The 16368-nt window shown below is 41.7% G+C and overlaps 2 protein-coding genes across 3 annotated transcripts in view; both read left to right on the top strand.

Moving 5' to 3' along the window:
- The window catches only part of LOC140354275 (A disintegrin and metalloproteinase with thrombospondin motifs 2-like), a 137898-nt gene extending 133812 nt beyond the window's left edge, over positions 1–4086 (top strand). For both annotated transcript variants that reach the window (XM_072439227.1, XM_072439234.1), the window contains one exon: positions 989–4086. In XM_072439227.1, coding sequence (XP_072295328.1) covers positions 989–3327 — 2339 coding nt within the window. In that variant the 3' untranslated portion in view covers positions 3328–4086. The remainder of the gene's footprint in view (positions 1–988) is intronic.
- A 2962-nt stretch (positions 4087–7048) lies between these two features.
- Positions 7049–12557, top strand: LOC140345702 (uncharacterized). The gene is made up of 3 exons (XM_072432274.1): positions 7049–7054; positions 9891–10131; positions 11509–12557. Exons 1-3 carry the CDS (start codon positions 7049–7051, stop codon positions 12105–12107), a joined length of 846 nt encoding a protein of 281 aa, XP_072288375.1. The 3' UTR covers positions 12108–12557.
- Positions 12558–16368: the final 3811 nt, after the last annotated feature.

Below are 16368 nucleotides of genomic sequence, written 5' to 3'. Positions count from 1 at the left end.
CTGTTGTGACTATGTAGCGAGCTATCCAAGGTTTCCTTCTGCTGGAGTTGGACTGTCTGAGACCAAGCCAGACCTAGCAGTGCGATACTGTATATAACATTGGTGTTGACTGTATTTAATAATGTTCATGACTGTTAACTTCTTATATAATATTCTATACTATGGGTAACTGTTTTGTGGCTTCACTGGCCTGCTGCGTGGGGCTGGCTAACGTTCGGCTAACGTTGAAGAAACATTCAGATGGACTATGTGCACTGCGTCTATATGCACTTTGATTTATCAGGGAAATTTTATTAATGTTTTGTAAATGTTTCATATGACACTTAATGTGCCATTCCAGTTTTTACATCATCATGGAGATTCTGTATTTGATTTCCACAGCAAATATCATTTATGTTCTTTTTTTTATGGATAAACTGATTGACTGATTGATTTCCAAGTAATGAAGTGTTTTACCAAAGTGACTGTGAACTTGTAACTTTCGATACAGTTGAATTATTTTTCTTAAGAAAAGAATATATCTATATATTGAGCAAGGGGCATACATCTCATTGTTTGAGTTCCTGTCATTATCAACAGCAAAGTTGTATCAATAAAAATGTTTTAAAAGTGTCTTTTTGCTCTTAAGCGATTGGCCATGGCTGTTTATGTGAGTGTATAGAATCTGCTCTGACCTAATTACAAGAGGAAAGCTGTTATTATCATGTAATAGACTTTTGATAGATTTGGAAGTTCAAAACTGAGCTACAAAAGCAACACAAGACTGACACATTTTGTATTTCTATTTCTTCAGCTAATCTTTCCTCCTCCTTTAATTTGCATCCTCTACTAATGGTTTGGCTTTGTACCTCTAACGGTAACTGCATGTAATGTGATGCATTCACTACTCTTGATATAGCATCTCCAAGTGGCACATTCTCACTTTCTCACACACTGTTCCCACAGGTGACGCCCAGTCTCTGCGCTCACTCTCTCTCTCTCTTCACAGGCCAGCGTTGTCATGGAGACCGGGCTGTGTTCTGTAAAAGCGCCCTGAAACGACACTGCTCCCTGCCGGACTTCAGACGCCTCTGCTGCAAAACATGCAGCAATGACACCGACACAAACCTCAACATGACTAACACTGCACCCAGAGCTACTCCAAGACCCTCATCTCCAACATCCTTGTCTCCTACATCCTCATCTCCTAGATTCCCGTCTTCTACATCTTCATTTCCTCAATCCTCAACTCCTACATCCTCATCCCTCAGATCATCATCTCCATCCTCATCTTCTAGATATTCATCTCCTAGCCTCTCAACTCCTAGATCCTCAACTCCTAGATCATCATCTCCTAGCCTCTCAACTCCTAGATCCTCAACTCCTAGATCATCATCTCCTAGCCTCTCAACTCCTAGATCCTCAACTCCTAGCCTCTCAACTCCTAGATCCTCAACTCCTAGCCTCTCAACTCCTAGATCCTCAACTCCTAGCCTCTCAACTCCTAGATCCTCAACTCCTAGCCTCTCAACTCCTAGATCCTCAACTCCTAGCCTCTCAACTCCTAGATCCTCAACTCCTATATCTTCAACTCCTAGATTGACATCTCCAAAACCCACCCTTTCGACTTCCACAGTTTCTAGATTTCCTACATCCGCCCCCGTGACCACAATCTTGCCGTCTACCGCTCAGTCCACCCAACCACTGACTACAACCAGCACAATGCCCACAACCTTTGCAACCCCAACGGTCTTGACAACATCTGCACCTGAATCTACAGCTCAGCCCCAGTCTCCGCCTACCACGAAACCACAGGAGTCAAATGGTTTGACAATGTTATCGCTGATGAGTACGACAATGCAACCAGAAAGGACAAGTCCCGTGTTCACTAAAGGGAAACCTAAAAAGAAGCAGCCACCAAAAAGTATCATAGCTCCACCAAAAAAGAACCTAGCTCCACCAAAAAAGAAAATAGCTCCACCAAAAAAGAAAATAGCTCCACCAAAAAAGAAAATAGCTCCACCAAAAAAGAAAATAGCTCCACCAAAAAATAAATTAGCTCCACCAAAAATTGACAAAAAGAAGCCAGCAAAACCCAAGAATACACCCAATAAAGAAGTGATTTCCAAAACAAAAATTGACAAGAAAAAGCCAGAAAAGTTGATTCCCAAAAAGGCTCCGCCAAAGAAGAAGCCTTCAGCGCCAAAACTCAGTCCAAAGAAAAACACTGCAAACTCATCTAAGAAATTGAAAACAGTGAAAAAAAATATTTTACCCAGCGCCGCATCACCCATTCCCTCTATGTCAACACCAGAGACGATCGTGACATCAAAAGCACCTAAGAAATCTAAACAAGTTCCATCAAATGCCAAAAAGAAAGTGGAACCAAAAAGTAAAGTTTCAAAAGTTATCCAGACAGGTCCAAAAATAAAAAATGGGCCAAAAAACACAACTAATTTAGAGACAAAGAAGAAGTTTACAGTGATCAAAGCTGAATATCCAAAGAAGAAATCCAATTCTAAACCAAATGTTAACAAATTCACTGTCATAAAAACAAACCCTGCAAAGAAACCTCCCAAATCAACAGCATCTTCCTCTAGTACAACAATTACTACTACTACTACTACTACTACTACCACCACATCTACTACTACTTACACAAGCCCAAATGAGTACTTTACTTCAACAGGCATATATCCAACTACAACAGCCTTCCCTGTCCTAACAGTCAATATAACAGAAGAAACTCTACTTTGGTACTACGATGACACCGCATACACTACTTCAGGCCCAAATGAGGACACCGCCATGTCCAGTGGGACCATGCCCTACATCGACGGGACCCAGACCAGCAGTGGAGACATGGCCAGTGGGACAGTTTTGAGAAGCGATTACATCACAGGGGGCGTGGAAATAGAGAGTTACATGACAGGGGCTACTGACATGATTGTCCTGGATGATGGACTAACTGTGGTACTGCCCACCATCACTAACGAGGACGTGAATGAGTTAACATCTTCTCCATGGCAGGATCTTTCGGAATACATCCCTGTAGACGTTCCTGGCACAACCTCCTATCCCACCACGGCCCCTTTGACCACCAGTTCTCCAGGAGTAACTTCAAACACAATAGTAATGACTTCGGCCTATACTGAAAGTGAAAATAGCATTATTGATTTGTCGGACAATCGCAACGTCCCGATGGACAATGACATATCCCAAGACAACCTCATCTCAAAACACAGAATCAACCTACGGGAGCGGACCAAGAACAAGCGAATTCAAGAGCTGCTTGAGGAAAAGAGGAACTTTCTGCTACGCATGAAGCGAGAACATGCAAAACGATAGAGCTGCTTTACTTAGAGATGTCCTGTTTGAGCAGATGTAAGGAGTGTGGGTCCTTCCACAAAGAGGTGCTCTGAACTGCTGCAATCACAATGTGTTCTTTGGCTTTGAAAGAGGAGTAGAGGTCAGGTCTCAGAGGTCAGGTAGACGTTTCGACTCCCATACGAAAGTCAATCCGATTGAAAATGACTTCCGGATGTTTGTCGAAGTGTGATGACTTCAAAAACACTGTCCAGTTGAAACCTTTTCTTTCATGCACCATTCCTGGACAAATGAGAGATTACACTGACTCATTTCAAAATGGCATTATAAATACAGTGAAAATGTAAATAATATAAGTATTATCTTGTTCTCGTCATTCAGTCATGATTCCTCCTAACAAAGGTTTCAGTTAGTCTCACCTCAGGTCCTCGTCCAAGATGCTGAGAGGTGAAACTTAAACATAATACTACCTTTGAAACATCTGCTACTAAGACCAAAAACAGTGTTTTTACAAAATAATATTACTTGATGCAATGGTACATGTATAGGTTTATTTTGAAACACAAAATGATGCTTTTTGTACATTTGATTTTATATGAGAAAAGTAAAAGAAAAAGAAAGTAGGTTTAAAGTCTGACCCAGGATCAGTGAAGATGTACATATTGTCAAGGGCTGCATCGAGCGCCACACTCTAACATACACAAACTAACGTGGTGCTACTTCAGATAACATTTGTGTTGTGTCTGCTTGCTTGGGTGGCCCTACAGATCTTTTTGTATATCTGTACATACAAAGAATTTAATGTTGAGTATTTATTAAAGTTCAAGCAACTGTGGTATTTTGCAAAATGTGGACTCGTTACTTTATTTCATCTTGTTTATAGACTCAATGTGTGCAGTACCGTGTGTGGCAGATAGGGGGAGACATGTTCCTGTAAGATGAGAGCAGAGAGAGAACATTTATTTGTCCCACAATGGAGAAATTTCACTGTTGCAACACAAACTTCAAGAACAGCAGAATAATATACAAATGTAGACATAGAAAGAGTTATAGACCTAAACAGACAAGAGCATAAGCATTTAGTTTGCACATTCTGCTCTTTTACACTGTCATTACTGATCAGCATATTAGATTACTGTGACATTTTTGTCTGTAACAGGGTCAGCCACATTCAGACAGAAAGAGCCAATAAAACAGTGTAATGTAATTTCTGCATAATGTGGTAAAGAAATTATGTTGTAGAGTCTCTTTGGAGCATTTGTGGCCGATAACACGCGAGTCAAGTCAGTTTATTTCACCATATAAATAACAGCTCTTTGTTGTTTGTGTCATGGAAAAAAAATACTAGAATGTAAAAGTTTCCTCTTGGGGTGTTTATGAAGATTCTGGATTCAATTTGGATTTGGAGATGTACTTGGTATGATTAAACAATTAAATTAAGTCATTTCAATTCAATCTACACTCTAAAAAAAGGCTTATCTTGCTGTTTCATTTATTTTTCCATTCATTATTCATAAATTAAGCCTTTTTTTCCATCCATTCATCCATTTTCTACCACTTGTTCCCTTCCGGGGTCGCGGGTGACTGGAGCCTATCCCAGTGACTTTGGGCCTTAGGCAGGGTACATAAAATAAACTAAAACAAATCGCTCTCACCTCTGATTTAGTTTCACCTCTGATTTAATTTTCACCGTGGAGTCGACAAAACTTAATAAAAGGGTTATATGATACAAAGTGATTCTGGAGGCTTGTTCGCCGTCCTCAAAAACATACAACAATCTGTTCTTGGAAATGGCAGAGCAGTGGAGTGTTTCTGAAAAATGACACTTAGCAACAGGCCACATCACAAGGTCTTTCCAAGAAGTCCTCTCACTGCGGGAAACCTGACGATAACCGTGGGCCAAAGACACACTAGAGAAGATGAATCAAGAATCATATATAAGAAAGAGTTAGAGGTAGATTCTGACCTTCCCCACAGGACACATCGATACAGGCCTTTCCAAGAAGCTCTTTCACTGCGGGAAGCCTGAGCACCAAATCAATAGAGATGCTCATGTTTCTCACCATCAGCCTTATCTGGACACTAACACTACATAAAGATATTAAAATAAAACAATGCATTGCTTTTCCATATGCAATTAAACTGATATTGGGAATTATTAAGATTATAACAGGTTTTATCTGTATTTATTATTATATTTCTGTTCCTGATCCGTCTGAGCTCTGTAGCAACACTGGAATTTCCCCATTGTGGGACAAATAAAGGTCTTAAAATCAAAATGACATATTCCAGGCAAAATACCAGCTCATCTAGAACAAATGGAGAAGTAAATAATGCGAGTATTGAACAAGGCTTTATGTGTTGCTGGGAAACCCCCAAAATCACAACGGCCCTGAAGGAGAAGGCTGTGGACTTATTTGACGTTTAAAAGCGTTAGTTAAATTAATGTATAGCACATTTATAAACAGATACATATATATAACAACGAATGCAGGTAAAATTATAACACAGGACACAAATAGACTATTTAATACTGAAAAAAATACAAATGTAACTTTTGAGTAGATGTCATAAAAATGTCTCGTTTTAAGCATAAATTTGTAGCTCTGGACAGAGGAAGAGAGTTTAGGAGCAGCCACAGAAAATGCTCTGTCTCTAGTTTCTGTTCCTCATCTGTTTGACTTAATGTTCATTTTTTTAACAATTTTGCAAAGTTCTGTGAGGTGATGGTTATGATTTTGCCCTATATATAATAAATAAATAAAAACCTTTGATTGAATTACTTGCATTTTAGATTCATGGGAGGATAAAGTGAAATATTTCGAGATATTGACCTTACACATTGAGGACACTCTTCGTTTTGTCATAAAGTTAAATATTTCGAGATATTGACCTTACACATTGAGGACACTCTTCGTTTTGTCATAGTGTGACTGTAGTAAGACAAATATACACATACACAATATGTATTTTGGGATTCTATTCATTATGGAGAAACAATTTGCTATACAGACAGTCCAGATATATCTTTTCAAGCTGATGAATAGAGTCATTATGTGCCGAATGCAGATGTCTATACTGTGTGTGTCTGAAGCAAATAGCTCCTCGTGATTCTAACATTAGCGAGCCGTAACATCAGAGCTCTTTTTTTAGACTTGATGCAAAGAGTCTGAAATGGCTCTGACTCATCCAGGGTTACACGTCAGCACATGAGCCGCAGAACACGCGTGAACCCTGTCAACATCGGGGACAACTTTATCTTCTGTTATGGTGCACGAGCAGAAGAACATAAGAAGTAGAGTGTCTGAAGAGCACGTTTTGGCTTCCAGCTTTGAAAAGATGGCGAACTAATTTAGTGGATGCCTTAAAAATCAATTCAAGGTAAAATAATGAGTTGGAAATGCTTTCTCCAAAGACATGGTTGATGGGTTTTTTTGCGTGTCTTTTTTTGTGTTTAATGACTCTACATTGTTGTAGAAAAAAGCTTCAGTTGTAGTCATCTGGACTCAGTTTGAAAAAATAGACGTTTCGACTCTCATCCAAGAGTCATTGTCAATAAAAGAATTTAGATCGAGAACTCTGATATTAATACTGTTCTGTGGTAAGACCCGCCCATTGGGAGGAGCCTTCCTGAAGTAGAAAGAGTTGTTTGTTTCAACAGAAACTCCCCCCTTGTATCTACCGAGCTAGCCTATTCAGAATCTTAATGGGCTATTAGAATCCTCTAGAATCCCAGGTCGGGATGCAGGTGAACAGGGACACAACATCATATGAAACCATGAGGTCATCTGGGTCCAGTTGGAGCTGTTTCACTTTATCCACAAAGTTGTGCGTGTTTTCCACATGATGTTCCGAATTGATGATGTTCCGAATTCCCCCACAAGCGAACATCATGTGGAAAACACGCACAACTTTGTGGATAAAGTGAAACAGCTCCAACTGGACCCAGATGACCTCATGGTTTCATATGATGTTGTGTCCCTGTTCACCTGCATCCCGACCTCTGATGCAGTAGCAGCAGTGAGGATCAGACTGCAGGAAGACACCACCCTACAGGAAAGGACCAAACTGACACCTGAACACATATGTAAACTGTCTGAACACCTGAATCTGTCTGAACACCACTTACTTTCAATTCCGGGGACAATTTTACAGACAGATTCATGGCTGTGCCATGGGCTCGCCCGTCTCTCCCATAGTGGCCAACCTGTACATGGAGCACTTTGAGAAGAAGGCACTGGCCTCTTTCTCAGGCATAGCCCCAAAACTGTGGCTCCGCTATGTCGATGATACTTTTGTAACAATCAAGCAACAAGAGTTGGAAACCTTCTCTGATCACATCAATGCTGTGGACCCACATATTAGGTTTACAAGAGAAGACGCTAAGGAGAATCGCTTGGCCTTTCTTGATCAGAGGAGAGGACGGGAAACTCCAAATATAAGTATATAGGAAACCTACACACACGGACCAGTATCTGCTCTTTGGCTCAAACCACCCACTACAGCACAAGCTGGGGGTGATCAGAACCTTACAACACAGAGCTCAAGGTGTGCCCACCAGCTCAGAGGGCAAGAAGAAAGAGGAAAAACATGTCCGTAATGCCCTCTCAGCCTGTGGTTACCCCGCTTGGGCTCTCAACAGAGTGAAGAGAACCAAGAAACAAGACAAAAGGAAAACTGAACAGAGAAAGAAGGGTGTTTCTATCCCTTATGTGTCTGGCCTGTCGGAAAAACTGCAGAGAATTTTTAGACAACACGAAGTCCCTGTTTATTTTAAACCAGGAAACACTTTAAGACAAAAACTGGTTCATCCTAAGGACAAGTTGCCGACTCAAAAACAGAGCAATGTAGTTTATTCGATCCAATGCAGTGAAGAAAGTTGTAAAGAACGGTACATAGGTGAGACGAAACAGCCTCTACACAAGAGGCTTTATCAGCACAGAAGAAATACTAGTTCAGGACCTCAGAGCGCCGTGCATCTCCATCTTGAAGCCTCTAATCACTCGTTTGAAGACGGTGAGGTGAAGGTTTTAAGCAGGGAGAAAAGATGGTTTGAAAGAGGGGTCAAGGAAGCTATTTTTGTTAAAAAAGAAAGACCTTCTTTAAACAGAAATGGAGGGCTAAGGTTTAATCTTCCTGTTATTTATAATGGGTTACTGAACCCCTGGAAAGGTAGAGGACCAGGACCAGGACACTTAGATGCTAATCAGGTACTCAGGGTGGTTGAGCCAGGGTCTCACTAAGACAAAGAGGATTCTAATAGCCCATTAAGATTCTGAATAGGCAAGCTCGGTAGATACAAGGGGGGAGTTTCTGTTGAAACAAACAACTCTTTCTACTTCAGGAAGGCTCCTCCCAATGGGCGGGTCTTACCACAGAACAGTATTAATATCGGAGTTCTCGATCTAAATTCTTTTATTGACAATGACTCTTGGATGAGAGTCGAAACGTCTATTTTTTTCTAACTGAGTCCAGATGACTACAACTGAAGCTTTTTCTACTATGGAACACGCCTGGACGAATGAGGGATTACACCGACGCTCTACATTGTTGATTGTCACAGGTTTTTTTCTGGATTCCTACAGTACCAAATTTACTGCCTCTAATATCTTCACTAGTTTATTTTTTTTTTGTTTATTTTCTGATTTGATTGAGGTGGTTTGTGATTTTGTTGAAAACCATGTCATCAAAATGTCGGCAAACTTTTGTTTCATTTGTCATTGATCCAAATAAGTGAAATTATCAATGAGAGAATACACATTTTATGACAGTTTTCATCTATCATCCCTTATGTTTTATTGTAATAGAGGATTTAATAATAATCTATTCATTGCGGCAGATGGATCATTCAAAACACACATAATTCCAAATGTGAAACCACAATTTTGCTGTTTTTAATTGTGCTCCAGGCCACAATGTTCAGATGAAAGGTTCAGCAAGAAGGTTGTGGGTTATATTCCCGGGCAGACAAACAAAACACACAAATATAGAGCGGCTATGTCCCATGAATTATGAAGTGAATGCGAGAGTGCTTTAAGTGTATATATAAAACAAGTACATTTGAGGGATACATTGTCACTAATAAAAAAGACCTGGTTCAGTATTTGTGGATTGATGGATGTTCCCAATGAAACAAAAACAGGAACACATGTTATATTATTTACTTTAGTTTAAAGCAGTTGAAATAACACTAGTCCTCCACGTCCACCTGCGCAGATCAAAGACATGTGCAGGTATCAGAGTCAAACAGAAGACCCCGGTGGACTCATAGTGGCTTGTGTGAGTCACACAGAGCCTCAGGTTAAAGCCCCCTCTCTGTGAGTGTGCTGCAGGGGGCCACCATCTCTGCACGTGCCCCCGTTTCACATGCAGGCCTATTATTGCTTTACACCGCTAAGGTCAAACGTGTTTCCAACTGCTCAAAGGCCCCTATTGTTCTCTCATTTGGGACTTGACGTTCATCATTATAAATAAGGCGTGCAGACTAATCCTTTTTCATTTAATCTAATTCCTTCTCAATGGGGCACATGCTTGGCTTTGTCTGTGTTCTTTCCCTTTTTTTCCCTCAACGTGGTCTCCATCAGTACAGCACCAGCGCTGAGGAAATGGATGGTGAGGCTATTTTTAGACGCAGGGAAGGAGGGCAGAGCAAAAGTAAGCTATGGAGAGAGGGACGGAGGGATGAGGAGGAGATAAATCTGTATTCGCCTGCTGCTGCTGGCCAAAGCGGCTCGGAGATACAGCGCGGAGGTCAGGGAAGCATCTCCTCCTCTGGACTCAGCATCACAAACAAGACATCGCTGGACAAGATCGGTGGGCAATCAGGTGAGCCTCACATTGTCATCGGTTAGTTTGTCAAATGAGCGACTGTAACGGCTGGTGTAGTGAACTGTTTGTGTGCTCAAGGTGGGGTCTAAATTTAGAAATGTGCGTACGCTTTGGGAGAAACTGGGTGAGGCTGGCATTTTGGGTTTTGGGAATGCTCTATTTTTGGCATCAAGGTTGCCATACCAAAATATACTGAGGGTTGTACGCTCAGGGTTAAAACAATACGCGGTGGGGAGCAAAACGTAGGCTGGATACATTGTGTGGCTTTAACGTGTCTGGCTCAGCGTTTATGTCTTTCTATTTCTGGTCCTTCTTTGCCTAGAACAGATTGGGTGGATTGTATTTTTTGCAGCTGTTTACACTCTCCAAAGTAAATATGGATACTGTCTGAGCTGTAATACCAAAAGCGTGCACATACAATAATGTTAATTGATATAGTAAATCTTAAATTATTCTTATTAATCCTCATTACTGTTCATAATCTTAGTCTGGGTGGTCCTGCGCGCCTGAAGGACTTGGTTAAGTAAAACGTTATAACATATAAGATTGCATAGCTCCAGTTCTGCTGTACATTCTCATATCTTAACGGTAATGAAAAAGTCTTGATGTGAAATGATGTAAACAAATGATCCTGGCTGTCACACAGTGTACTCTTTGTGCTAGTCTCAAACCTGTATCGACAGAAAGGATTGCCTCAAGAAGAAACTCAGGACTATATTCAATTCAATCCATATTTAAATAAGAGCAAGTGATGATTTTCTGTGAATGAACTGCCTAAAACTATAGGACAAACATAAACCTAGATCTGGACTTATCTAATGCAGATCTGCAGCAAGAGACGGAACTGGGCTTGGGATGCAAAGTCATTTCAATAAGAATAGGACTAAAATAACAAGACTTAACCAGGAATAAACCGGTCTACACCAGAAGCAAACCAGAAAAATCACACTTGAATTGCGTGATCCCAGTATGAAACCAGCTTAATCCTGATGCAGACTAGATTAGGTCCTGTTCTAGTCCTGGTTTAGCTTTGGTCTTGTCTATGTTAAGTTCTGGGTTTAGTCTCAGTTTAGCCTCAGGTTTAATGTGTTGTATTTGGCTCTTACTTGGACTTAAAGGTGCACTATGTACGTTTTTAGGTGGAGGGTTTTTCATTTTTTCTCTTTGTCATTTTGACTGGAATCTTCCACAAACCAAACCAAAGTATTTTTTTGTTGTTGTTGTCAATTCCGACACCTGTAATTGAATAAATGAAAGACGGTTAAGGTTTTATACCGTGGAACATTCAAGGCAAAGCAAGTGACGGACCCTCCACCAGAAAACATGCCTCGTGCAACAAAACCACTAACTGTTCTGTCCATTTGTCCTCTCCAGAGATGCGGCCGCGGTCCAGACTGCCCTCCAAGCGGACCCTCCTCCTGCCCACGATCAAAGAGGGCACAGAGGAGACCGTGAGGGAGCTGAACGACGCCAACAAGACCTACAGCCAGGACCACCCCATCGACTCCTCCGAGGACTACTTCCTGTCCATCTGTCACCTGGCCCACCCCACCTTCCCAGCGCGGGACATCACGCCCTACAGCGGCCACGCGCGGGACGGCAAGCTCGGCTGTTACGGACACTCCGACCCGTTGGAGCATCTCTACGGGCACCCCAATTGCGGCCTCCAGTCGGGGAGAACGCACGCGAGATCCAGCGAGAGGACGAGGGCGCACAGCATTCCCAATGCCTCCACTCCCGATCCGACCCACCGGCGCAAAAGCAGTTGCCCCGAGTTACACAGCACGGCCCAGAGCGCTGACGCTTACCAAAGATGCTCACCAAAGATGGACATGACGTCGGTGATGGAGGAGGAGAGGCGGGACCCGTGCATCAAACTGTCCCTCATTTCTCATTGGATCTCGGACTGCCGGTCGGCGTGGAGAGAGGCGCGGTCCCGGGCCTGTCTGCTGCCCGCCATCGCTGAAATATAGGGCATTGCCAGTACATGGGACTCTGCAGTGTGGTAGGGCAGCTCCATTGTTTGTCCACTGGAATTTAAGAGCTATTTTCAAAGAGAGAATTTAAAAAACGGCGATATTAGTCAACTGTATCTAAAATAATACAATGTCTTCATATTGTAAACACTGTTATTGTAATGTGCTTGACTCAACAGAGCAGAATGTAAAAATAATACAATGATAATGTAACTTAATTTCGAGGTTTGAAAATGAAAACCACATTTCAGAGCCTGGAGCTGCCCTGTGTGCCTCTGAAGCACACGAGACACCTGCACATGTGTAGAAAATGCAGATTATTTGTTATTTGTTGTGTATCGAAATCTCACTGTCCATGTTGAGGCCTATACACTTGATGTTGCAACGCTCTTTTTTTAAATCTTGCTTTTGTGAACTAATTATGAATAAAAGAGTTTGATACTTTGACTTTCTTGACGCTGTAGTCAGTCTCCAGCCTCAGTTCTGCCGGTGCCTTGTGTGAGATGGGGTTTCTATGGTAACTCGTGGGATCCCACTCGGCAAACGTGCGGAGGCAAACACGATGACTCAATTCAAAATAAACACAAAGAACAGCAGTTGTGTCGTTAAAAGGCTGCCTGCCTGTTATGTTTGGATAATAAGAAGCTTTAACACAGTAAATTAATTACCGTATAGAAAATATTCACTCTTTTATAGAATTTAACAACAATTGATTTGAACTGAAAACAGATAAATGTGTGATTGAATAAATAGACCTTATTCTTTGTAAAGGTTAAAAGAATCTTACACATAACAAACAGGATTAAATGAACTACGACACTCATTCTTGCAGTTTCACATGTGGCCACTAGATAGAGCCCACTCTTCTTTTCTGGGAGGTTTATTAAAGTCTGACTTCATTCCTTTATCCCAGGCATTTACGTAACCGCCAGCTCTTTTATAACATCAAATATCCTGTAAAAGGGATTTGTGTTCTTGATGGATGTGGGATTGGTACTGTCACTTTCAACAGATTTAGATTTTTAGGGCAGCAATGCAATCACTTATGACTGCACAGAGAGGAGCTGCATGTCACTGAATGATGATTGGATTCTTTTTTCTGTTTCTGTTTCTATTTTTGTGCTTTCGTTTTTAAATGTAGATGAAAAAGAAAATAGGTTGACGTCGTTTGTTGGCAGATGTTGCTCCAAGTTTGTTTGGCAGAAGAAATGCAAAACCAAATGACAAAATGGTGTGTGTCGTTGGATTAAATATCTCTGTGAAGGAGGTGAAAGGCATTCTTACCCTGGTGGATTGATCCAGGCACCTGATAGGGGTGGTGTACCTGTCAAGTAAAAAGAAATCATCGCGCGACCGCCTTCCCGCCCGTCGCCCCCCAAATGAGGCTCAGTAATTCACCGTTGATGATTGCGTAGTTTGTGATTCAAATAGTTGTTTGAGCAGGGAGAAAGGGAGAGAGAGCCTCGGTGACCCGGGACTTTCTGCCACAACCAGAGTTGTGGCAGAAAGAATAAAGTCTAATTCAAATCTAAAGACTTTATCCCCCTCCTCCCTGTTCCTCCGTCACCTAGCAATAGAGACCCGCCGCTAATGCTAACGCTAATGCTAAGACCGTGGCACGAGAGGAAATTTCCCATCAAAATAAAAGAGGAAGAGGAAGTGAAGACATTCATTGTGCCTCTGCTGGCCAATAGTGAAAAATACACAATATCTGTAATGCACTTTTTTCATGGCGTCTCGAGGAGAATATAATCCATGAGTTTCAAACAAATCAGACAATGTTGAGTTTTTCACACAATGCGCTATAGAGTAAATTTGTTACATGTTTAAGCCTTTTTTGAGGGCGTGTTACGCAGAGACTGTAAGGAATATCTTTTTTTTTTTTCTTTAGTCTCTAGATGCAAAAAGTGTTGTTTTGAGCTCGATCGGACGAAAAACCTAGGACAAGTACGATGTTGAAAACATGGCTGACTTCCTGTTTATCATAGAGCGATGCTGCCAGGTGTGTTTTACTCGTCAAAGGTCAGAGGTCAAAGGTAGCTCTATCACTGTCCCAAGTTTCATGTGCCTAGGCCAAAGATTAAGAATTTCATGTTTTTTCTTTTTTGCTCTAGGTGGCGCTGTTGCGACGTTCTCGTAAGCTCCATTTTATTAGATTTCGGGTTGTTGTGGAAGAATGACAGAGAATAAAAATAAGACGAATAAACCAGACGAAAATAAGAGCTCTTGCCATTTCATGGCTCAAGCTAATAATAATAAAGAAACCAGGGGAAAACAATGACTCCTCGCATTCCATGGAACTAGCCAATTCAATTATTTGTTTGAACTTTTTATAAACAGATTTCCAAAGGGCTGAACACATTAGCATTAGCAAGACTAAAATCAAAGCAATACGCTAAATGAATAAAATACAAAACAAATAAAAACATCAATAGTATGGATTTGAGCACTACGAGCTGGCATCTGCTCTGGAGGATGAAGTTAGAAATGTATTTAGGTGACAGTAGATTCAGAATCAGTATTGTTTTGTATTGCCATTATCGGTGAATTATAAAACGATAAGATATAAAAATAAACTATAAGCACTTAAGAGGAAGCCTATGCGAAGCACTTTCAGTAATTACAGTAATGTGCTTGTACATGTCCGTTCTGGATTACTTAATAAGAAAAAGCTCGTGTAGGCTTTTGGAAATCAGACTCGATCAGGACAAGAAAAGTCCAAACAGTACAGATGCAAAAACTAACCCCTGGGGGACTCCGCTGTGAAGAGAGGTGGAGGATGTGGTGAAGCCCCCCAATCTAACAGGGGGATGATCTCCTCGACAAGTATAAGACCCGAACCAGCAGTTTCATGTGACGAATATGGAATGTACAATGACTGCAAAACATTTTTAATGGAATATTTTATGTTTGAAGAAACACAAGAGTCTCATAAACAGGGTCATTCAATCTAAGATTATTTACTAAATCTAGGCACAATCCCTGAGGTGAGGCTGCTAAGGTTTATTAATCATATGTATTTACTCATTTATTTAGGCTCACTATTTCATATCATTTAAGTTCTAGTTTTAATGTTTTTACTTTATATTTTAAGTCGTGGCTTTATGTCATGATTTTTGTTCTTATTTCTTTTCATTCTTTTATCACTTTTAGGATTTTCTAGTGACTCTGTGGAGCCCTGTGCACCAGGAGCGGTGGTTACAGTGGAGGGAGGGACTGGATTCAAGTTTGACTTTACTGACAGAATTTGTGAGAAAGGACAAAGAGACTGTTGAAAGTGTTCAAAGCTGTCTGTGTGTGAGTGTGTGGAGGGTTGTGGGAATAAACAGGTCAGAAAGCTCTCATATTGCAGAAGATTGAACTGTTTTATTAAGCATTGAAAGTGAAACTAAAACGTTAAAAGAAGCACTTGTTGGAATATTCTCTGAGTCACTGTAAGGACATGAGTTCAGAAAGTGAAAATAAGTCACATGTGAGAATTAACTTGTATCACAGTCAATGAAAAAACAAAAAACAAAGCGAAATTAATATGATTAACAATAAATGTACTGTAAATATTCAGAACCCCCAATTGATGTTGGTACATTTTTTATCTGTTCCGTCATGGACCGGCCTCCTGCTGGTGCCAGAGTCAGGACTAAACAGGGATCGGGCCTCCTGCTGGTGCCAGAGTCAGGACTAAACATGGACCGGCCTCCTGCTGGTGCCAGAGTCAGGACTAAACATGGACCGGCCTCCTGCTGGTGCCAGAGTCAGGACTAAACATGGACCGGCCTCCTGCTGGTGCCCAGAGTCAGGACTAAACATGGACCGGCCTCCTGCTGGTGCCAGAGTCAGGACTAAACATGGACCGGCCTCCTGCTGGTGCCAGAGTCAGGACTAAACATGGACCGGCCTCCTGCTGGTGCCAGAGTCAGGACTAAACATGGACCGGCCTCCTGCTGGTGCCAGAGTCAGGACTAAACATGGACCGGCCTCCTGCTGGTGCCAGAGTCAGGACTAAACATGGACCGGCCTCCTGCTGGTGCCCAGAGTCAGGACTAAACATGGACCGGCCTCCTGCTGGTGCCAGAGTCAGGACTAAACATGGACCAGCCTCCTGCTGGTGCCAGAGTCAGGACTAAACATGGACCGGCCTCCTGCTGGTGCCCAGAGTCAGGACTAAACATAGACCGGCCTCCTGCTGATGCCAGAGTCAGGACTAAACATGGACCGGTCTCCTGCTGGTGCCAGAGTCAGGACTAAACATGGACCGGCC

Source organism: Eucyclogobius newberryi, unplaced genomic scaffold (assembly GCF_026437365.1).
Source record: "Eucyclogobius newberryi isolate DKJ021-1_F unplaced genomic scaffold, fEucNew1.0.hap1 SCAF_11, whole genome shotgun sequence".
NCBI classification, from domain to species: Eukaryota; Metazoa; Chordata; class Actinopteri; order Gobiiformes; family Gobiidae; genus Eucyclogobius; species Eucyclogobius newberryi.
Note: the sequence above shows the minus strand (reverse complement) of the source record. Positions and strands in the feature narration are given on the sequence as shown.